Below are 25085 nucleotides of genomic sequence, written 5' to 3'. Positions count from 1 at the left end.
TATCAGAAAGGGAGACAGAACATGAAGACTCCCAACTCTGGGAAACGAACTAGGGGTGGTGGAAGGGGAGGAGGGCGGGGGGTGGCCGTGAATGGGTGACGGGCACTGAGGGGGGCACTTGACGGGATGAGCACTGGGTGTTATTCTGTATGTTGGCAAATTGAACACCAATAAAAAATAAATTTATTATTTAAAAAAAGAAGAAGAAGAAAAGGATGAGGGGAAGGAGCAGGAGCAAAGAAATGCTCTTGCATACAGGTCTTCCTCATCTTGGGGATGTCACAGCCTTGAAGGGTACGTCACAGGAATGCTGAGGTATAAGTCACCCGAATACTCTGGCATAGAGAGAGCCCCCAAGTTTATATGAGTAGGGGTAGCTTAGTTAGATATGGTTTCCTTTTAGATTTGAAGTCATTCCTTACTTAATGTGATGGCTGGGTAAATTATAGGTACAGGGAGCCTAAAAATCACCTCCTGAAACTGAGAGGCCAAAATGATGTCAAGTTCCAATACAGAGAAAACCCGCAAGAAGGTTTTTTTTTTTGTGCGTCTGCAGCCTGTCACCAAATACTTCTTGGATTGAACCCAGTTGCACAGGGCTTATGCATATGATGTGCTCGAGGCATATTTACTGATGTGCTGTTTTTCTTTGCTCTGTTGCCTAAATCTTGTTAAAATATCAGATGCTTTTTGGAATATCCTTTGTTGTTGTTGTTTTTTTTTTTTTTTTTTTTTTTTTTTTTTTTTTTTTTTTAAATAGTGAGCCAATCTGTCTTGACTTAAGGCAAAAACATACTGATGAGTATTTTCCCCTGCTTCTAACAAACATGAAGAGATGAGCCTCTCCTATGGGAAGACCTGGTGGTCTTCCCATGCTCCAAAGCTGGGCATCAAGCAGTTCACATGGACCCATCAGAGCAGAGCAGCCCCAGCCCCTTGAAATCTTCAGAGATTATATTGAGGAAGAGAAGCAGAAAGGAGTCCTTGCTACAAAGAGTAAGTTTTATATGCCAATTAATTGCCTTCCTTCCTTCCCTCCTTCTTTCTGTCCTCTTTTCAGTAAAGAGCTGGCAATTGCCACTAAATGAAATGATGTCTTGCTTTTGTTCCTTCCTGTCCATCACTTCCAGTCTCACCGTACAAACTGAAAGCCAAGGCCTTCCTTATGCCCCTTTGGTAGGAATTTTTCCTATGTGCTTACTTTGGAAGTTCTAACTTTACAGCTAAGTTGCCTGCCCACAGGCCCATGATCTACCTGCCTCATGGGGGTGGAGTATTCCTGTGGGACCGCAGCCAATCAGATTGTGAGGCAAAGCCTGGACTGAGACTCTGATCTCTTCATGTCGGATCTTCTCCAGCCTTCTCTGGATGGCAGTGATCTTGATCTGCCTACACCTACATCCCATCTTAAGATTTTAGATGTTGGCAAGGGCCCTCCCCAATCATGGCAGGCCCCTAAGAATTCTGTGAAAGCCTGCTGGGCCCTGGGTGGATGGGACAATTTGGGGGCTGACCATTTGGGGCATCTCTGTGGAAGCTGCCTGAGGCATACAGTTTAGCATTCCACATTTTTATGAGGTCTTTTCCTTTCTTTGTAACATTGTTTAAGCCAATGCCCATTAGTTGGGGTAGTAAAATTAACTGTTGCGGTGAAATCTGTTTTATTGACTAATCTGCAACAAAAGTTTTTTGAATGTTTGTTTTATGAGCTTGTAAAAGGGTATCTTCATAATATTTACAAATGTCCGTGGGATGGAGATCTGTGAGCTATGGTGAGAAGCTTCCCAAAACTCCCTTGGGATAGTTCAATCCTGAACGATCAGATTGCATACACTGAAGGATTTAGCTTTCCATGTCCTAGAAGATGTTTAACTCTTACACTATTAAAATGGGTGTACACTCAGTTCTCCCCTGGGAATATATATTTGATAAACCAAAAGGAAAAAAAAACAAACAACCCTACCCTACCCTACATACAGCATGTAGCTATCCAAATAACAGTAGAAGTAGAACGAACCAAAGGGTGTACGCAGCCTCTAATTTAACCAACTCTTGGTTTTCCTTAATTCATTTTCTAGATGAAATTAGGTGATGGTCACAAAAACACATTTTATGAAAGGAAGAAGATGCAATTATTAAAGCCCCTCAGATATTAATCTGATGAATTAAAAGTAAGTTAAAACGGCAACTCTATTGGAAACATGACAAAAATAGGATGTTAGAGAAAAAAAATTGAGTGGAGTCAACGAGGTTACACATAAGTAACACCTTAACATTAATAGAAATCTATTTCCCATTTTGACCCTGGAACCTCTTCAATTAATTACTAAAATCTATTTACACAGCAACAAGATAAAAATCAATCTGATTCCTGGCACTGTGTCTGTCGGGCTGCCCTCTCTAATGTAAGGGGGCCAGAAGGATCGTCAATCCTCCTGCATCTTTGCTTTTGAAAAGCTCTTTTGCTCAAAGGCATGGGACTTGGGCCACTGTCCTCTTCCACTTCCAGAGCAGTGATGAAGTAGAATCTGTGAACCCCCTGAGAGTCAGGCCTGAGGGTGATGACAAAGTCTACTGTGCAGGATGCAAACACCTGTAATAGCAACTCCAGTACCTGTGCTAACCACTGGCCCTTAAGGCAAATTAGAAAAAAGTGGCCCCTTTGGGCTATCACAGCTCTAGAGGGTCCAGCTTGGCTGGTGTAGCACAGGCTTTATTTTAGACCTCTTCCTGTCCATTTGGCCAGATGCTTTTTGTGCAGTGAACAAGCTGCACCCATGTACGTGGACAAAAATTAAAACTCCTTTTACTATTAACATCATAGATTAAACCATGATGAAACTAGTTAAGGATAATAAACAAAGGTAACTAATTCTTGGGGTGGTAAGTGAAGTTGACAACCTTTTATGAGTTCCTCCCTCTGATGGCAAACACCGAGGCAGGCAGGACCCAGGCCCGAGGACTGTTACCCTGAGACAAACCTAGCCTCAGGTCGAGCACCAGGGCAACAATGTACCATGCCACTAGGTCCAAGAGGAAAACCATGGGTAGTAAGACTCTACAAAGACTCACAGGCTGAGACTGAGCAAGGGGATTCATCTCCTACTACCTGAAGTCACCTCCCTTCTTGCTTGATCTTGTCCTAAAGAAAATAAATAGGCTACACATCTACGTGTAGAATCAAAAATTCAAATCTTTGAATTTTCCTTCTGAACCAGGGAACACCAAATAGTAAATGAGTAAAGAGATATGCAGAGGGGTGAAGAGAAAAGAGTCGATTACACAGACAGTGGAAGTGGCTTTGAGACAACCGATCATGTCACATGTACTGGTTCATGCTCCCCAAGTCTTTCCACATGTGGCTTGGGCTGCCAGAAATGCCTCTTTCCTTTGTATGTCTGGAAAACTCCTAGTCATCCTTCAAAACACATCTTGAACATCACGTCTCCCAGACAGAACAGATGACTTCATTTCTGTGCTACCTTGCAGCTCTGTATGTATATGTCTTACTGTTCTTCACTTTTATACTTTACATCCTATGTTGTAACACTAGTTTATTAACTGGGCTTCCCTATAAACTGTGTGGTCTTCAAAGACTGGGGGAGCAAGGTCTCATTCACCTTTGTATCTTTTGCACCTTGCTGGGTACCCAGTACAAAAGGAGATGCTCAGTAAGTACCTGCTGAGTGGATGACACACACATGAATAAATGAATGAGTGAAGGAACAGGCCACCTTGCATGAATCAGATGTCCACTGTTTTCATGACTGTATATCTATAAAGAATCTCCCGTTCAGGTGCCCTTACTTTGTCAAAGTCCTTGGAGTCCAGTCCTATCTTTTTCCACATTCCCTGGACCCTCAAGAATTGGGAAGTGCCCTCTATGTGGGTGTGTTTCATTTTGCTTTGGGTCACAACATAGTAATTCTGAGATCAGAAGGTCACACCATAAAAGCCACAAATTGGCTGCTATCACAGATTTAAACCACTTTAACAGTAGGAAAGAGGAGGAAAGAGTCCACCAGAATCCTACAACATTCAAGTTTCCCAAGGGATGACTATTTATATGTCCTAAACGTGGGGGTCACCTCACTGATGGTCATGGGCTTGCTGGTGGCCAAAAGGTGGCACCTGGTAGGGGCTCCCAGCTTAAATTCTAGAAGCACGGATTCTCAGGAACTAGAAAGAATCTTAAAATGACTTACTCCTACTTGCTGATGTCACTGATGAGAAAACAGATCCAGAAAGATCGTTCTGTGTCCATGGCTGCACAGCTTCAGCCAGGATCAGTATATAGGTTTCTTGACTTTGCTTCCTAAATGCCCATCACTAACCAGGTAGGTTCTCTTGTAGCCTGGACGCTGAGCTCCCAAGCAGCCTTCTCCACCCCCTGGCTGAACCGAGCAGCACTGTGCCGGCTCATCTGGTAGCTCTCAGAAAAGGCTGAGGGGAAACGAGGTTCCAGGGTCAGGCTCTACTTACTTGAAGGGTTTTTCTCCAGTGTGGGTTCGGATGTGGTTGTTGAGGGTGGTGGCCCCGGCGAAGGCGCGACCACAGTAGCCACACTTGAAAGGCCGATCACTGGAGTGAGTGACCACGTGGTTCCGCAGCTCAGATGGTTGTGAAAACGACTGGGAGCAGTGACCACACTGATAAGGTCTGAAACAAATAAAGAGACTGCCTGGTCATTCCTGGCCTGTGTCCATCAGGGCAAATCAGCATCACGAGGCAAGGGCCAGAACTTTCTGGTGATACTTCCTCAGTTTTGCAAACGGCATCTCGGGCTCTGGCTGTTGGGTACCCGAGGACCCCGTGCTTGTTGCCACGGGAACACAATTCACAGAGCTTCTGAGGCACATTAGTTCCCAGACGAGTATTCCTTTCTGGTATTAACCCTGCCATTTCAAGAACCCTTACTTTCCTGGTTTTACCCCCACCCGAGGCAGATGTTAGCAGGCTTCTGGGAGCCCTGGCTAAGCAGGTTACAAGAGGAGATACATAACTATTGCTCCTGATTCCGTGGCACTTTAAACTTTTCAAAGCGCTTCATCAATTACCCACTTTTACCTTCATGCTAATCCTCCTGGGTACGGAAAAAGCATCTGTCACTATCTCTTCCAGTTCAGAAAACTGAGGATAAATGGTCCTCATTGGTAACAAGTTGGAAACGAGTTCTTAAGGCCAAGGTCACTGTAGGGGGTGTGGACGTTACCTTGAGGCAAACTGTGCAGAGAAGTCAGCAAGCGGCATGCGGGTTTAAAGATATGCTCACTTGCCTTGGGGTCTGCAAGCAGGACCTCAACTGGGGGTCATCTGAGAGTGTGTGGACTGACACAGGTGAGTACTCAGATCTGTCTCTTTGTAAAAGCAATCCTGACTTGCGCTTACTCTTCAAACACACACACAATCACACTCACACACACACACACACACACACACACACACACACACATACATCTATCCACTGGGTCTTTTTCCTTAAACTTCAGCTCCCCAGTTTAATTTGGTGGCAAACAATGATTTATAGCAGCACAGAAATGACGGGATGTCACTATGTTCACAGAAGGGATGATGGTGATGTGAGAGCAAATGGAAGGAAGTTGTGACAAATACCTGATAATTAGCAAGATTATCAGAGAACATTCTTTCCAGCTCATGAGAAGGAAATCAATTTGGGGTTTTCATAAAATAGATTAAAATTCTGTTCTTCTCCACCGAAGTTCTGCTGCTGACTTAAGCAGAATCCGGTGAGTGATAGAAAACCTGGAGTTTTCCCCCCATTAGAAGCTACTTCACATCATTTTTTGACAGCGCTCTAATTTGTTTATCAAAATTTTTGTTAAGAAAATTAATAATGTGTCATGAGGGAATGAGCAGTGCTCACAAAGCCCTTGGTTTGTGGCCTGGACATTTCTGACTACGCTGAGAAAGCCAATGGCAGAGGGAGACTTAATTGCTCTGCCTCCCACAAATGCATAAGCACCAAAGACCAGAAACCAAAACGAAGGGCTAGAAGACAATGGTGAGCGAGCCTGTACAACGATTCAATTAAGTGCAAAATAAAGTGTACCCTCTCATTTGTCAAGCGAAGTGCTTAATTGTGGCTACTTGCCTCACTGAACACAAATACTATTATTTTACTAGGCTTCAGCACACTGAGCTCTGATTGTAGAATTTTTTAGCTTGATTAATAGTCCAGGATTGGTCAATAACTCAATACTATACAATTTTAATTACTTACATTTAGAAATCTATTTAACTGCTCTCAAACAAGTTTCAAAAAATATATATAAGCGTCCTTGGTAAGGAGTTTATCAATCTTGATAAATTACACGTGCATGTGATTGCAATGATTAAATAATGCCTTGAAAGCCATTAAAATTGTACGTAAATGCAAATGTCCTCCTGCCAAGTCTGTTTTTTTTTTGTAGTAACCGTTAACCTTAGTGTTCCTCAAGAAGAAATCCTCTCAGGAGTGAGCTTTGTAAAATGTTATGGAAGATAATAAACAAAATAATTTATTAATATATGCTATATTCCCTGACAATTGATTTTTCTAATGGTGAAGGGACCATTAAAAGTTATTAGCCTCTGGTTATCTATTTTTAATAGCTATCACAATAAACAATAAGCCACTAAATAAAGCCAATTAATCTTTTCTTTTTTTCTAACTCTGCTGTCAAAAGTTGGGGTGATTTATTTTCTACAGTCAGAAGTCAATCCATTCTTTTGATGTTCATAGTCTCGGTGGCAAAGATTTGCACACAGAAGAGCAGAAATAAATAGAGAGAGGCTTATCTTGAACTCTCATATCCAGGTAATTCTGAGGACAGGCAAATAGGATCCTCACACATCCCCTTTGCTAGGTATCCAGTGACCTAAGGCACAGGTTTAAAAACTTGGTGGAATTTAGCTTGACTGAATGGAAGGGTCTAGACTAAAGGGAAGATAGCAAAGAAGAGTCTTGCTTCAGCCACTAGCATTAGGTGGCTGTGGGACTTGGACAAATCAACTTGACTTCCTGATTATTGTCTTACTTCTCTAAGAAGAGATAGACTGAACTAGCTGTTCTAAGAGGGATAGACTGAACTAGCTGTTCTCTGGCATCCCATCATGCTCTGTTCCTGCTTCCAGATAATCAATGCTGGAGGATCTGTCCAAGATGTAGCCCCCCATGAGACACAGCAACAACAATCTGACCTCCATCTTCTATTTTGTGTACCAGCCAGTTCCCTGGACACAGAGTCTTTTATGGTTTGTGTGTGTGTGTGTGTGTGCGTGTGTGTGCATGCTTAGAACATGAACGATTTAAACTTACTTAGTATACAGTTGAGAATCAAGGCAACAAGAAAATTTGGCACCAAAATGTAGACCCAAACCTTACTTTAACTGCTCTCAAGAAACAAACTGATATTCTTTCATTCTTAGGTACCTCGAAGGATAAGATTTTACACCACATGGTTACATTCATCTTTGCAGAAGCTGACTTTATGAAGAATTCTAAACTGAAGTGTGTACTCCAGCTGCCACTATAATAACAGTTTGTCTCTCAGCCTAGAAATTTATAGAAAGTCAGCCTTGAGAAAGTACAAAGTCATACAGCAAGTGGACAAGAGTCCTTCTTTCCCTGGATTTTCACTATTTCCTAAAAAATGAATAAAAGGAAATGATCCAAAAGGAATGTTAACACCGACTGCTTTATTGGGTTTCACCTAAGGACAAAGGCATACATTCAAGGCAAAAGGAAATCTCCAAGCCCGAGGGTAGGGTTTAGAAAACACTTATCACCACTATGGAATCTTCCTTGGAACAAGTGGCCACAGGAGTTAAGGGTTTTGAAGGCTTGGGATTTGTTGCCATCGCTAGGCTTTGTATTCTGATGACTAACATTCTCATTCACTTGTCAGGGTCTGGCCAAAAGGTAAGTCTTACTTTACTAAACTTGTAGATACAATCAGTTTCCACTCCAAAGTTCTTCCTCCCTTCCCTCCGATGTGTCCTACCAGCAGAAGCTCGGAAGAGTTGACATTAGCAGTCTCTGTGCTTAGATCCTCTCTTTCCAGATTCCCAGCTAAATTGGAACCTCCTTTCTAGAGCACCCTGATTCTCCCAAGTCACCGCATACAGACCATATTTCCATTATTTGCCAAACAAACGCAACCAGCATTCCTCACCAGGGGACATCTCCAAACCAGAGAAACTTCTTGCTCTTTTACTACTCGAGGCATCTATAGCACTGTTGTCGATGCTGGAGACGTTCTTTATCCATCCTATCCAATAAGGAAGCCAGGAGCCACACAGCTCATGTTTAGCTCTTGAAATGTGGTTATTAGGGTGGCTGAGAAAGGGATGTGCTATTTTACTTAATTTTGCTTTAAATGTACCTAGCCTCAAAAAAAAAAAAAAAAATGTACCTAGCCTGTGTGTGACTAGTTCCAATACAGATATGTCAAGGCTTCATGAAAAATGAGAAGGTGCCCAGTACTCAGTAAAAAATAAAACAAAACAAAACAAAAAAACAAACAAACAAACAAAAAAACTGAAAAACAGACAAAGGCCTAGGTCGAGTCAGTTAACATCTATTACTGTTGGTACATTTTTAAGCAGAGAGAGAGGCGAGACAGTTTCGTACACCCCCTGGCACTCTGTAACTGGCAGTAAGTAGCGCTGCCAAAGATTACTCGCCGGCGCAATGTGCAATTCATTTACTTTGAGTCTGTAATTGGTTTGGTGTACACAGAGAAAAAGGATGAAACATTTAACAAAATTAAGTGTGCTTTGGTTTAAAATATTAATCCTTTGATTTTTCTTTCATGGCAACGAAAGCCTCCGGGACAAAAGTTGATCGGCGGGGTCCACGTTCTCTCCTTGCCCCGCGTCAAGTCTTCCCACGTGCAAACCTTCCAAGACTTCAAAGGGAGCTCTACTTAGGTCACGGCCGGGGCTGGGTGGAGTGAGAAAAGAATGCAGCTCTATGGAAGGAGGAAAGATTTCAGGAAAGTGGCAAAAGCGCAGAGCCAAAGGACCTGGAGAACATGGAGCCCTAGAAAGAAGAGAAGTTTCACACTCGCGGGCGGGGTGGGAGGGAGGTGGCAGGGGGCGTTGGGGGGTGATGGTGGATGAGGATGGTGAAACACAAGAACACTGACACATTGCAAAGAAACTATTACGGGATGGATTATCTCCAGGCTCCTCCCACCAAACAGCACCTTCCAGGGTCACCTTGTCCCCTGATGCCACCATATCCGATCACAAACAATGATACTTAAAACAACACAAACATGAGCAGCTGACCAGGTACCCAGGAGGCTAACAGGCAAACATGTGCCACGCAAAAATCAAACAGAAGAAAAGAAAAGGACACAACATAAAGATAAGCATTATAAAGACACTTTCTGCAGAAAATAAAAAGAACACATGTTCATCCAAGAAAATAATCCACCAAGAGTGAAGGCTTTGCTTACCCCTTTCTGGAGCCCCCCCAGTGGGATGGTTGAAAGTTTCTGCAGCAGAAAAACAGAAGAGAAGAGAAAAGGGATTTCTAACTCCTGGTTCAAGCAAAAGGGGTTTAAGCTGTCCTAGCCCAGGTCATAAGCTAACGCAAAACCCCACATGTTTATGAGGTCCCTAAAGAAAAATCTTGGTGGATCTAGATCCTAACATCTTCTTCCCTTTGAATTTACTCAGGAAGAGAAAAAGTCAGTAGCTTGGGAAAAAGGAAGACGAGAACTATGGGTTTGTTTAATATTAACAGAACAAAATAAGAAACAATAATTCTGGACCCTCATGGATGTGCTTTTACCTTTAGTGCTAATTTTTACCTGGCCAGGTCAACTGGAATTTCTTTCTGCATTGAGTATAAATAATGTAGTAATGAAAAATGGTAATGCTGGCAACCCTAGGTGTCCCCAGATCCTTTTCTTTTATATCAAAGCAGAGACCTTTTGATGGTCTCTCACATGGAAAAGCTCACGAATATAGTCTCTTTGATGAAGGTTCAAATGTCTTGGGTTTCATGGCCAAATACTCCATCCGTTGAGTGAAAAATCTTTTGGACCTCGGATTCAGAGGCCTGTTTCAAATTTGGATCTGTTTGAAACTCTAACCTGTTTACCTTCTGACTTTGTCTTTGGTGTCTCTCTTTTTTGCCTCTGGTTCTAGCAAGGTTTTCCTATCAAAATAAAAGCGTTTGAGTCTTGCAAATAGAGGGGAAATGGTGTCAGACTGGCGGGTTCTAAGCTTGGTATAGGGCTGAATGGGTGCAAACTGCCAAAGACGAAAAGCCAGCTGATTTATGAAGTCAATAACTAAAGAAAATATGTACATTCTGCAGTTGTAATTCTCCATGTGGATAATAAGAGGCTTCAAGTTTCCTGACCATCAGAGAGAAATTTGATGCTCCAATATAGTTCTATACATTTCTCCTATTTAGCAAGTCACTTATGTGGTTAAGTATTATGGAGAGTATCTTTTACTTTCCAAACTTGCTGGCACAAAGACAGCATTCCAGGTTCTACAAGAGAAAAGACCTATTCCAGTCCTAGAGGCTAACAGCATATTAGGTATCTAGAGAGAAACAAGTGCATCAGAGTGAGTGGGTATCTTCCACTATTTGCCCCTTGCCTCCAATAATCAATCTGGAATATGATTGGGGTATTTCAAGCATCTCCTCCTCATTACTCAGAAACATTGTACTTTATTACTTTCCCTGTAAAGAGTCTAATTTTTTTGAAGTCATAAATTGTAAACTGAACTGATGCATGAAAGCTGGTGATCACCTCTCAAGAGGTCACCAACAAAGCACAGGGAAGGGAGAAGGAACCCACCTCTTGAGTAATCTGATCCCACTCTGGCTAGCTACCTAGGTAACCAGCACCCATCACTCCACCTTATCTGGGAAGGTTGGCCACACCACACCTGAGCATCTGAGTCAAATAAACCCATCAGAGCCTAACACAGGACGGAAATCTCATACAACTGGGATTTTTGCCAATAGCTCTAAATTAGCTTGGAATCAGCATTGACCCAATGGTCTCTCATAGGAATGTATTTTGTATATGTACATTTGTCCATTTGTCAGACATGTTTTTGATGGTCTACATAGATGTTTTGCAAATTATGACACTATTATTTTATGGGACAGACTTTGTAGGGAATCAAACCATAACACACATATGGTTTTCTAAGTGTACCTGGGTCAGACAAAATAGTCTTAGTATCAATTTACTGTAACATATTTTCATTGCTTTATGTGATACTCAGCATGAAGTCATATCATACTCAAAGCTAAGCTTTGCGTTCCAGTATCCAGAAACTCCCAACCATCATGTCATTTTACTTCGCATGTTCAATTCCTATGACAACAGTGCACCCATGCAAATAACAGATCCATACATCTGAATGCACTCAATTTAGAAAGCAATTTGATAATACAATTTAATATATATTTTATACTTAAACTACTAAAATGCATTGTAAACTTTGAATAGATAGATCTTGAAGCCCTATGTATACTTGCAAGAGAGAGGAATTTTCTAAGAAAACTCCTTCAGAGTGAGGAAAACATTTTAGAAACTTTTGTATCACCTCTAAACCCAAAAGTACTATGATGTTTGGAGGTATGATGATATTTTCACCAGACTTTACTTTTACTTTTCACTTTTCCTATGGAAAATAAAAGATTGTAAAGACCCACGTGCCATAACAGCCCTAATGCAACCATTTCAACACTAATTAATTACAACAATGCTTGATGCTAAGCAAGTGGTTTCTAGAAAGGCACAAATAAAAACATATGCACATATATATGTGTACATGTACACTAAAAGGGATTCTTGTACACATGTATATATGTGTACATGTACACTAAAAGGGATTCTTTTTATTATTTTTTTTAAAAGATTTTATTTATTTATTCATGAGAGCCACACAGAGAGAGAAGCAGAGACATAGGCAGAGGGAGAAGCAGGCTCCCCGCAGGGAGCCAGACCTGGGACCAGATCCCAGGTCTCCAGGATCACGCCCCGTGCTGAAGGCAGCGCTAAACTGCTGAGCCACCTGGGCTGCCCTCTTTTTATTATTTTAGATGACTTCCACCCCCTCTCCAGCACACTTCCACTCTGTATCCCTGGCTGGGTTTTCTGCACGGCTGGGAGCAGACGGCTAGGTGTAGAATATAAGGCAAAGAGAGCTTGAGTGGCTTAAGTTAATCAGTAGCCAAATTAAGAAAATAATTCAGAAGACTTTTTTTCCTAAGTGTCCTATCTTCCTTCTAAAAATCCTCTTCCACTTTTCCATTCAAAGTGCGTTTTCAAGGCTATTCTTAGATATTTTGGGTTTAATCAAATTTTCATAGGACATGAAAGAGAAAACACAATCCTTTCTTATTGAATTATTTTGATTTTTGTCTTTTGCGCTCCCAGCTATCAAGACTGTCGAATAAACCAGTTTTGATTCATAAATAATAGTTCCATTATATCTACTGTGCCACTCGTCAGAGTACCTGAAATTTTAATTCACTTGTTCAGCTAAATTTCATCCTCAGTTCATGGCCATAAAATTCTTTATTGACAAACTTTCAAACCAACTTTGACTCTGAGGTATCTAGTCAACATTTTTCTTCTGTGTGGATATTAGTTTATTGAATAAGTGGCATCTGTTTTCCTCCACATCACTAGCAGAGTAGGTATTTCCTTTTGACAGCTTTGCAGGATTTATGGCTTTGCATGCTCTGAAGAAAAATAGTACTAAGCAAAAAATTCCAATTCATTACCTCTTAGTACTTAATTAAGTTCATACCCACGGCACACTGGAGGTGAACCCTGAAATGCCCGTGACAGCAAGCAGAGCAGCCAGCTATATTATCTTAGGAAGACAGAGAGGATTCTGATTATCCTGACCTCATTTTTCCATCTATGATATTCAGAAATGTGTTGTCTACTTTGCTCTCCTTTGGACCTGGACAGAACCACCTGGAAGGCAAGAGCAGAGTCCTCCCTGCAACCACTGTCATTCCCGTTCCCATAGCCCGTCTCAACGAAAAAGTGGAGCAGTGGCCCCACCATTAATCTCCGTCCTTCCAGGACGCACACACCTCCCATCATAGGGCCTCCACTCCTCCCCCACTGCCCTGAGGAGAGGTACCCAGAGCCTGGTGGAAGGCAAGCAGTGGGTCTCACTAAGCAGACACGTGGGGAGCAGGGAGAGTCGGGGTTACCTGTCGGGGTTCTGGGTGCACACGTGCATCTGTAAGAGGATCCGCTGTGTGAAAGTCTTAAAGCACTGCCCGCATTTCCAGAGATGCCAGTCACTGAACTCCGAGTGGAGCTGGCTCGTGGAAGTCGGGCTCGCAAGGACTCGCTGGTTTTTCACGTTGATCTGGTTAAATCCCGATTCCATGGGCCCCGACTTATCCAGGAGAGAGAAGTTCCTGCTGCAGGGGGTCTGCGGGAAAACCACAGAGCGCTGCTGGGCTGCTGGGGACAGTTTGCTGCTCTTGCTGAAAGGCTGCAGGGCGTCCTGTCTGCACATGGCTTCCATGACCGTTGACGGGACATTTACTGGGAGAACAGTAATAGTATTAGAAGATCAGTTTTGTTAGCTTTTAAAATAAGCACAACAACACACACTTAAAAAATCCCATATATCAACAAGATTTAAAAATTTTTTCTGGACTCCAAATCAACATAGTAATAGCCTATTTGACTTGAGAGGGAAAGCACGACAGCCATAGATTACTCTCTCACTCAATGCCTGTTTATTTAGCAAATACTATATGCTCAGGATCGTTCACACATTGTCTTTGCCTCCCAGAGTTCACTTACGAGCTGAGACATAAGGACTCCATAACGAGGCTCCACACTATGCCCTAAGTTTAGAGGGAGCTCAGAAGGGAAAATTCGCAAAAGAACAGGAGAGAATGGGTGGTTAGCCACAGAGGCTAACCCCGAGCAATGTTGAGAAGGCAGAGATCCAAGCTCTCAGTGTTTCAGGCCCTCCACAGGACCTTGCCAGCCCAGGAAATTCCAGAAAAACTGACTACAAGATGAAGGGAACAATGTGAAAGACACCTAGAGATGGAAGTCTGGCACCTTCTTGGTAGGATGGCGATGGAGACAGGCTGGCCAAGCAGGGCATGGGTTCTCAACACTGTGGGAATAAGGAGTGTAAGGGGGGTAGGCCTCAGAGGTTCTTTAAAGTCCAAATAAGTAAAGAAAGGATGTCAGACCTAGGATATAGACACAGAGTGTCTCTGTACAGAAATAGCAAGGGAAAAAAAAGCAAGAAAATGGCAAGAGAAATGTGTGCAGGGTAGGTCTGAGTCAGGTGTGATTTACAGGTGGGGTGCAGCCCCTTTGTGAGGGGCAAAAGAGTATATGGTGCTGGCAACTTGGGTTTTGGAATCAGGAAGACCAAGGCTCAAATCCTGATTCTACCTTTCATTAGCTTGGTGATCCTAGGCAAATCATAAAAAATATATATATAGCTTGGTGTCTCAGTTTCTCCATCTGTAAAGTGAGGACAGTGGGAGTAACGATCTCCAAAGTAACAGCAGCATGGCTAAGTGGTTGACATGGCCTCTGTCTTTTTCTTTTTCTTTTTTTAAATTTTTATTTATTTATGATAGGCACACAGTGAGAGAGAGAGAGGCAGAGACACAGGCAGAGGGAGAAGCAGGCTCCATACACTGGGAGCCTGACATGGGATTTGATCCTGGGTCTCCAGGATCGCGCCCTGGGCCAAAGGCAGGCGCTAAACCGCGGCACCACCCGGGGATCCTGCCTCTGTCTTAATTCTACATTTATATGGGCTTGGGGACTGCTGGCAAGTACAGAAGTTGAAATCCACAATTTTGTCCTTGGTGAATTATAAAACGGTCACCCTAAGAATTGAGTAAGTCAATACATAGATAGTAAGTAGAAATGCCATGGCTACCACTCCATAAATGTTGAGTCCTAGGAGCACTGGCTTCATCTGTAAATCCCCTGTGATAACACATAAATGAGCAAATGAAAGTATCCATCACAGGGCCTCCTATCAACAAGGCAGCCATCACTCTTATTATAGAGAAGAGTCTAGAATGAAGGAAGATATGTTAACTGCAATGGTGGGGAAAGAACTAGAAGTAAGAAACATTTCCAAGGAAGGGAACCTAATATATGTGAAATAGTTTTCGTTTTTAAAGTCATTATGGTGTAAACAATCTATCTCATGCACTCACTGGTCAACCCACAGCCATAGAAGTGAACATAACTTAGTATGATTTAAAACTACCATTCTTGTTTTAGTAACTACTGTGTCAATAAAATGTATTTATTGGTTATTTCAGGGGTCAGAAGGACTAACAGTCATAGAGCAGGCAAGAGAAGAAAATTAGAGACCCCCAAATTTGAAGAAGTTGATGGGAAAAAAGACTGGTGATGAGAAGTAAATGATGGCCCTTGGCCACTGGTTCATGTCCACACAGAAGGACACAAATGACCTGGGGGCTCTCATCCTTCCCTGCCACGGACCCCCACTGAGATGCCTATGCAGCATGCAAGCTCAACTACAAAGAGCAAATGGTATTGGACCATGACCACCAGGAGGCTCTGTGCTTGAGTGGACAGGGAGATGCCATGAGTGGTGGAGACACAGAGGGAATGGTGTGTTGCCATTAGCGACTCCAACCCAGAGAGTGTTTGGCATAACCACAGCTATTACACAAATCTACCAAAAGGAACAGCTCTGTCTACAGGGCTCTGTCAGCGTGGCCCATCCTGTCTTAGGATGGGAAAAGAAAGCAAGAGTCTTGCACACCTGGGAAGAGTTGAACATACATTATACTCACAGGGAATCGGAATCTCTTGATAGGACCTGGACATCTGCACTCTTAGAAGCTCCCCCAAATGCCTCTCATGGACAATCAGGTTCCAGAATCACTGATCTAAGTCAATCCTCTCTTACTACAAATAAAAAAATCTGAAGTCCCAGAAGGTCCAATACTGGAACTTGCCCAGGGTCACACATGTGGTCAAGGACACAGCTGAGCTAGAAGCTTTAGCCTTTTAACTTCCAAGGCATTTTTTCTCTGGCCATATTCCTATCTCATCACTGCTTACCAGCTGTACTTCAAAAATTAAAGGAAAATCTTATAGCTAATACCATATCTTATGTGTATAAACATATATAGCATATATATGCGATATATACATATATATACCTATACACATTTATGTGCATATCTTTATTTTATACACACATATTTACACGGAATTTCGACTTCTGAGGCAACAGTATATAATCCATATGAAATCTGTCGGCACATTCTAGGCTTCCAAAAAAAAAATCATTGCACACAGAATGCTACTCTTTTTAAATAAGAATCAAAAGATTAAGAGGAATGTTTTACCATGGTTTGGCACTTTTTTAGTGAGAAATAACAGCAGCATTGTCACGGATCAGGGCAGAATCCGTTTTGTGTAGCCTGTTTAGAACTAATCCAGAAGAAACAAAGCACAGGGAAACCCACACATTTTCAGGCAATGCTAGGCTCTTGTGGGGTGTGAAATCCCAGACTAATGGGAAGACACAGTGAAAAGATCATCGAATGGAGATGTCATCAACATGTCTGAGAGCAGGAGCACCAGCCAGAAGCTTCACTGTGGGAAGAGGACTGTAACACCTTTGGGGGAAATTAACGCAAAGGAGACTTTAAGTATAGATTATAAATTCTGACTTCTCACTTCTCCTGAAAAATAACCTAATACATTAATTTTCAAAAACTGTTTAAGGTCCCGTCACCTTTATATGAATCATGAGAATTGGTGAGCAAACGAATTTAACTTTAATGCTCAATGTCAACATGGTAATAAAGAAAAATTTATACCAGTTTGTAAAATAATCTGGGATATATGGGATCTGGGGTAGTAATAATATTAGGCAATAACGGTGCAGACAGTTGGAATAAAATTATGCCCTGTCTCATTATTTCCCTCTCTCTGGGACACCTCAGAGCAAAGGTAATATGGTTTCAACACATAAGTAGCAACAATGACACTCTACTTTTGGTATGCTCCATTACTGTAAGTGTGACTCAGTTCAATCCCACTAAGTTAAATGAGCAGGCAATGGAGAGAGAAGAAAAAGTTAAGGATAGGAAGAAATAAGTATCACAAAAGCAACCATAATTGATTTCTACGCTGCCCTGCAGAGCTCCTGTGCACTTCCATAGGACCCTAAAGATGTACAAAGTATAGCTTTTTAAAGCAGGACTTATTGGACCCAGAACACTGTTCTTCCTAAATTGTAGCCTCACTGGCTATGATAATCAAAAGTATTAACAAAACACAGCAAATGATCAGAAAGGGGACAGCCCATACAGACAACTGCAAAAGGCCCAAAGATGACTGATGTGACCTAGAAGATGAAGTGGTTTCTACATGAAGACACAGGAGCTGGTAAAACCTCTTCCATCCACCAGACAAAGATGAAGGGGTAGAGGGCAAACTCTCAAAGCCACGGACTCATCAAATCCTGGAAAATTAAAACAGTGAGAGCGGCAAATGCAAAAGCCATAAAAGAACCTTCGGTCCCATTTGTTCAGTCCACAAATACTTAGGGAGCATGTCTACTCCATGCCTGACACCACTGGTACTGTGGGTTTGGGGGTGGTTTGGGAGTGGGGAGGGTGGGAACAAGCAAACCCCAGCCCCTGTCCTCATGCCACTTACACTCTAATGAGATAGATAGCAAACGAATGTTCTTAAGAGTAAGTATTTACTCGGGTTTTTTCATCACATCTAAAATTCCATTCTTTACAATACATAGTTGCTACAAGTGTGATACGTGCTATGAGAGAGACGAAGTGGTGCCCAGCAAGCATATATGCAGGATGGCTACAGTTAGGGTGTGAGGGGCAGATGTCCTAAGGCAGTAATCCTGAATGTGAGTCCTGTAGGGCACACAGGTAGTCAGACAGGTGGGAAGGGGGAAAAGGCAATACAAGAAGATGAAACATGGGCAGGTCTGCCATAGGGTGTGTGTGGATGCCAAGTTGGGACAGAGCTTGACAGAGGATGTAGGGTCTGTAACAAACTAAACGGGGCCAGATCCAATGATGCTCGAGCTCTAATTCTGTATTAACACTATGTGAGCTATACAAAATACTTTCTGGAGACTCTATACAGCCCATGGGCTATCATATTAAAGAACTGGGGATTCATTATAAGAGTAAGACAAACCAAAAAAAGGGATTTAAGTTAGGGTGTGAGGTGATGAGATTTATGCTTTAAACGCATCATCATTCTATACTGCTAAATGAAAAAGTGAGGTGCAGAGCAATGTGTACAGTATGCTGCTGTCTGCAGAAAGGGCAGAGTGAGAGCCAGAGAAAGAGGGGGAGAACATGCTCGAATAGAGTAGGCCAAAAAAAAAAAAAAAAAAAGTCTAGAAGGAAACCTGGGAATCTATCAACTGACTTCTCAGCGGAATTATATGACCACAGTATCTTCTAGATTTTGATCTATGGAACCAAATTACCTATTAACAAAACATGCAAATGACCTGAAACAATACAATAAGCCAATGAAGAAGATTTCAGTTTGGCTGCTGTGATGCCACCAAGGAAAATGTGACATGCAGGAGGAGACTACGGCAGTGATCCGTGCTTAAGCTGATGCTCATGTTGACCAAGGGGTGGCAGAAGAAGTAAAGAGAAGTGTACCTAAGAATACACAATCAACAGGGCTTTGTACCTGGATAGAAAGGTGATTTAGAGAGAGGGTCAGGGTTTCTAGAAATAACAACTGGATGAATGGGGGTGAGCTACTGAACTGGGAGAGAGGCAGAATGGTTTCAGCTGTACATGCTGAGTCGGACACTCTGGGAAGATGCCAAAGGCAGAGGTGGAGCAGACAACTGGATAAGAGTATGGGGCTCAGTAGAGAGATCTGGATTGGAAATGCAAATCTGGGTCCCCTGGGAAAAGACTCTGAAATGGAGATTTGCAGTCTTGTGTGCAGGAGATTTACTGAGGAGTGCTCCTGGGATTAACATCTCGTGGAGAGTGACACAGGAGGACCATGTCCATGGAGGAGACTGGCAGCTCCAGAGCTCGGGGAGATCCTTCACTGCTGTCCTGCTCTGGGACAAGGTCAGCAGTCTTTGGCAGCCCCCACACCAACCAGTCACTGGACACGGGCTTTGCAGAAGAGGAGCACAAACAAGGGCAAAGTGGCTTTCTTAGGCAGAAGGTAACTCCTGGGGACAAACTGATCTGAAAGCTGGTAACCCCTTCTTCTCCCACAAACTGGGAGAATGAGTGCATCAAGCTGACAACATGGTTGTGATCTAGGTGGCACGCCCCAGCATCCCAAAGCACCCGAACAGATCAGATCTTTCACGATAGTGGATTTCCCTATGTTTTCTGTCATTTCTTGCTATGGGTGCATTTTCAGTGGGCAGTGCCTTCTGTTGGGAGTCCTATGCTGATACAGAGGATCCCTATGGGGTGACTTCTCTTTGCTCCTGATAGCACTCTACAGGTTTCTGTGGTTCTGAATCAATCTTTGTTTGTTGGCTCAAGGCTTCTAAACCTGGCAGGTAGTACGAAATCAAGCTCCACAACATCCCAGAGGCCGGGGCTTATTTTTAGAGAGTGGCAGTTGGTTTTGCCCAGTGGCCTGAGATAGGCAGTTCCTTGGCTTACTGACCAGATAATATTTTTCTAGTCCACTGTCAGTGACAGAACAGTAACTTCCGGTGCCTGGACTTATGTGAGGAGTCCAATCCCAGCTTCCTACAGTACACAAGGGGCCTGGAACCTTTACTCCCCTCAACTGCATTAGTACTTGGCCCAATCCCCCTGTCTCAGGCTCACTGCCATGGTCATGTCACCTGGTTCCTGTGTTGTGTGTGGTTTGCAGCTGCATGCTTGTGTGCCTTCTTCTAGATGTGAGGACAGGGCCTGAGTTTCTATGGCTTGTAACAGGGCTCAGCGCACAGCCGGTCCTGCTGGACCCAGCTCTACTGCAAGCCTCTCCTTCCTGGAGGTAAGGCATGAGCCTGGGCCTAGCTCTTTTAGCTCCTCCCTGTTGGTAGGGTAGCAAGGGTGAGGGGCTCTATGCAGAAGTGCCCCTTTTTGTTCTCTGCTCTGGAGGATCAAGAGGAAGAGGCAGAGGTTACGTCAGTGTGGGAACTGCCGTGGGGCCACTGAGTTCCACATTCTGCCTACCTCAGCGTCACATGCCAAGACAGAGAGAGCCGCAGGAAGACTTGTTGAACATTTATTCCCTGTTTTTTTCCTTTTTAATTTCCTCTGAAAGGAATATGAACACACGATGCTCTTTACACTCCGCAGGAGCTAATCCCCCACTGGAAGCTTCGGGGAGCCTCATTCCTCCTCACGGATGCAATCTGTCGACACCGGCTTTCCTCCGGGATCTCCTGAAAGGCCCACGGTGGATGGAGCAGCTCTCTCCCTGGGGCTCTATTACATTTGTAAGCCCGGTTTCTTAAAAAAGAAAATAACAGAGGAATTGCTTCCAGAGCCCAAATGCCTGTGTGAAAGGCAGCCCTCGCCTTGAGGCTCGGCGGCTTTCAGTGGCTTGTCTGGGCCCCGGAGTGTGCCCACCACTCGACGGGCGCCGCGAGGGGGGATGGTCACTCAAGCCTCGACCTACCACACACGCTCAGGAGGAAACGTGTGCTTTCGCCGTTGAAAGAACAATGGGAGAAAAATGAGATTTTAATAAATGCAAGCACTTAATTAGTGTTATTCGCTCAATGAAATCATATTTCCCTTGAATGTTGTCTTGGGCCACATATCCGTGTCATCAGCAAAAGGAAAACCAGGCTGAAATGTTTAATTCCTCCAAATCATAGGATGAGATTCTTGATATACATCCAGTGGGCATTTATTAATTGGTGCGTGTGTAGCACTATGAGGGGGCTCTGTGGAAGCATTTTTGTCAAATACGTCTCTGGTATCAAGAAGCTTCTTTTTTAAGGTACCGCATTTATTTTGTAGCCAGTTCAGTGGGATAAAAATTTTCTTGGAATTGCTAATCTGGTTGAGAAGATTTAAATTACTCAGGGCTATGGAAGGGACCTGTTAAATTATCTGCCCTGCCCTTTCACACATTTGTGCTTTTAAATCACACAGAGTATTTTCTCTGCACAGAATAAGGGACCCTCATTATAAAGCATTTCCAGCTCTCTCAGTGAATCATGTGGAATGAGAATCCATCTTAGAGTTCAAGTCATATATCTCCCCTATGCTATCTGATGAAGCATTCTGCTGGTTCCTTGGGTGGCCAATCACATGACAGATATATGACTTTGAGACGGGAACTGAAATAAAATTCCTATAATACCCTTAGGGGGAAGGGGGGGATTGTCACTGTGGAGCATTTTGGTCAATGGCTTAATTTTCTTTAAACTTCTCCCTCCACCCTCACTTTGAGCTTGGAACTCAATGCAAAAGAGCTGCTCCACAATATTTTACCTGCTAACCATTTTCAAATTGTCTCCCAAGGGTTTCAGGTGCTAAATGATATAACATATGCCCTGGGAGAGTTAATGGAATACTCTAACAAGCAACCTCAAGAGTGCTTTACACAGTCAGATTCTAGGAGAGAGAGGGATTAAAAAGCAAAGCATCTGGTGCTTCCAGAAACTACCCTTTTGATGACACGTCGGCACTGAATCTAAAAACCAGATGGTACGCTCTCAGACACCTATTGTCAGGTGGCTGTGAATGGCACACAAGACCCCAAAATCCTCCAGCCCAATCCTTAAATCTGTCTCATCCATATAACAACATCATGAGGTGGAAGCAATGGTGCAAATGTATGACTTCCACCTCAGAGATCACATCAAGGGTTTGAAATGCATTCCCTAAGAAGTCATTACACGGTGGTTTCCATTTCTGACTCATAACTCAGTAAATGGCCATTCCATCCTTCCAGCTCCTCAGACCAGAGACCTAGAGTTATCCTTGATTCCTTTTTCTCTCACTCGACACCCAAGGTGTCAGCAAATGCTGTTGACTTTACTTTCGAAATGCATCCAGAATCCAACCACTTCTCACCACCTCCACCATGTCTATACTGGCCCAAACTACCATTATCTCTCCCTTGGATTCCTACAAGAGCCTGGGACTGGATTCTCTGCTCTACCCTTAGCCCCTACTGTCTGGTCTCCACTCAGTGGCCAGAGTAATCCTCTTACAAAGGCAGCCAGAACATATCACTCTTCTTTTCAAAATTCAGCTGTAGCACCCTTTGCTACACAGAGGCCCACACAGAGGAAAAGCCAGGCTCCTGACAGGGGCCTCCTGGGCCCCATGAGGTCCTTGCTCATGCCCTGACATCTAACTTGTCCTTGCTTGTGCTCTACCTAACTTCTCCTCACCTCACTCACTCCAAAACACCCATGTTAAACTCCATGACACTCTTCCAACAGGCCAGGAACATCCCATCATAGGGCCGTTACACTTTTCATCACGTCACCTGGAACACCCTTCTCCCAAATAACAAATGTGGAAATGTGGCTGCTCCTTCCCCTCCTCAAATCTCATCGCAAAGGCCACAGTCCCAGTGGGGCCCACCCTGATCACTCTCAAAAACTGCAACTCCCAACTCCTGGCATGCATCATCCCTTCTCTGCTTCCATCTCTCTACAAAACGTACCACCTAACAAACCATTTATTTACTCATTTTTTTATTCATTTATTAATATGTCTCCCTCCACTAGAACATAAGCTCCACAAGGGCCGAAATTCTCATCCGCTTTTTTGGCTCTATATATGTAGCACCTACAAAGACACTGGCCCCTGAAGGTGTTCAATAAATATGTGAGCAATGAATGAATAAATCCTTGGACTATGTGCTAGGTACATCAGAACTCTAGGCTTTGATAGGCTTATTCGCAGATATTTCTGGACACATATACCACAATAACGTCTTCAGAGTCTGTAGTGGGTTTTGTTAATGGAGGAAACAGAGGACTGTACAGGATTTCAGAAATGCTGTTGGATCGATTCCACATTCCAGAAGGTGAGGGTACATCAAAGATTCAGAAGACAGGCCTATTTCAGCAGGTCAGGGGGTCGGGTAGTAGAGTCCTTCTGTATAGGGACTTTGGTCTAGTTTTAGTAGAACAAGGGCCTGGAGCCATTGTGGGAAGACAGCATGTACTGGTGTCCTGTCCATATCTGCTTCTAGCGGCAACCGCACACTCATGTCCAACACTGAGATTTTCTCCTATGAAAACAGACACTCCCTCAAACATGAGAATGACTGCAGAAAAGAACTTTCCAGTAGAAACTTGGGAAGCAAGAGGAATGTACTATACGTCCAAAGATTCATTTTTTGATTTGAGATTGGTTTGGGGTTAGGGTAAAGTAGAAAGGGAAAGTTGACAGTAACATGTTTTTTGAGGATTCTAATTTTTTGCAAGGAAAATAAAGACAACGTGGAAAAGAAATGTCTGATCAGAATTTTCCTCAGTAGTAACATGAATATTTTTTAGTGGAGTTTGGGGCGGGGGGCACGGGAGAAAGTAAGCAGAAAAGGAAAAATAAAACTTCTTTTTCAAAATGAAATTTCTTCAACAGATCTGTTCTCTCTGGGTCTTTCCTGTTACATAATCTCAAATTATTAGCTCATCGCAATTATCCGTTGCCAGTTGAGTGCCAAGGCAAAAATGACATCACTGAAACACAGCAGAATGCCTTAATTTTGTTCCAAATCCTGGAAACCACCTTACAATATTTTCCAAAGAACTGATAAAACATAAATAAAAGTTTTGAGCAAAAAATGGCTTCAAGTTAGGATGTGCCTAGACGTCAGATGATTTTTTGAGAGATAGTGATTGCCACGGTCATAAAGATAGAAGAAAGTCACATGGTTTATTTTAGACTAAGAAACTTAGACAAATTCCTCAGTCGTAGGTCTACGAGTGTTGCTGTTTCTCATCCCGATGACTACTTAGGAGGAGGCACACCCAATTAACCAGAGGGCTTTTACTCCTAATTCCATAGCACTGTTTTCTCATTATTTCATTTTTGCATATAATGTGCCTCTGGCGAGACCATACATCCCTTCAGAGCAGGAGCTGTACCTTGTGCGGCTCTAGTAACCCCATAAGGCGGCAAGCACAGAACCAGACACATAGTAGGTGCTTGATAAATACCAGCTGCCTTCACATCGCTACCACCGATCATTTAGAAGTCTGACAACGGTTTTGAAATCGTAAATAGGTGAAGAAAGGACTGGCCTGTGTAAGTCGAGATGCCCTGTGAAAAAGCAAAGCACAACAGAGGGGAAAAGAAATCGAGGGAACAGACTCGTGCACATTTGCATCACGTATCAGAGCGAATCATATTTCAGGAGTCTCAAGCAACACTCTTAAAACGTTAGCTTTCAAAGAGGTATTTTGAGAGGTGAATGCAGAGCTAAAATAAATTCTTACAGTTTTCATCCTGGGCAATGCATTGTAAGGGGATCCCAAAGAAAGACGTATAGCTGTCATTGTACCACACCAGAAGCTCGGTACCCCTGGGGATATCTATACAGGCTCGGTAGAATATATTCGACCTATTCAAAACAAAAGAAAACCCAGCTTAGTAAGAGGTACATTGTTATTGCCCCGAAAAACTTGTGCCCAGCTCCATCTACACAGTTTGTAATAAAATCTGTACCACCACCCCTTATTATTCCCAGCAACCAATTAGAGCCTGTACCCCAGAGTGATAAACACCTTCCAGTTTATGTCTACAGTGTCCCTCCACAGAACATCGTGGCTGGAGAGACAGATATGGGGCCCAGGAGATAGCAGAAAGCCAGGGCTCATTAAAAAAAAAAAAAAAAATTTCCATCTCACACTAATGAGAAAATTCTGTCTCTTGGCAAATTGCAGACACCGGTGCCTCACCCTCATATATAAATTAATGTTATTGATTTCTTATTTGAAGGAAAAGCATTACACGTATTCCTGCGCCTTGGCACTGGCAGTCCCCAAATTTGCAGTAAAATCAAGCTGCTTTGTGACAGAAGGATGGAGGGAAGCAAAAAAAAAAAATCTCCCCCCATTGCCTGTCTTCT

General features: G+C 43.0%; 1 protein-coding gene across 1 annotated transcript in view; it reads right to left on the bottom strand.

The window, feature by feature from the left end:
- The window catches only part of PRDM6 (PR/SET domain 6), a 102447-nt gene that overhangs the window by 3496 nt on the left and 73866 nt on the right, over positions 1-25085 (bottom strand). Inside the window, exons 5-7 of the mRNA XM_025432497.3 lie at positions 24454-24578; positions 13217-13559; positions 4483-4659 (exon numbers count right to left, since the gene is read on the bottom strand). Of these exons, the coding sequence (XP_025288282.2) occupies positions 4483-4659; positions 13217-13559; positions 24454-24578 (645 nt within the window). The remainder of the gene's footprint in view (positions 1-4482; positions 4660-13216; positions 13560-24453; positions 24579-25085) is intronic.

The sequence above is a fragment of the Canis lupus genome, chromosome 11 (assembly GCF_003254725.2).
Source record: "Canis lupus dingo isolate Sandy chromosome 11, ASM325472v2, whole genome shotgun sequence".
NCBI lineage: Eukaryota > Metazoa > Chordata > Mammalia > Carnivora > Canidae > Canis > Canis lupus.
This window is presented reverse-complemented; position numbering and strand designations above follow the sequence as displayed.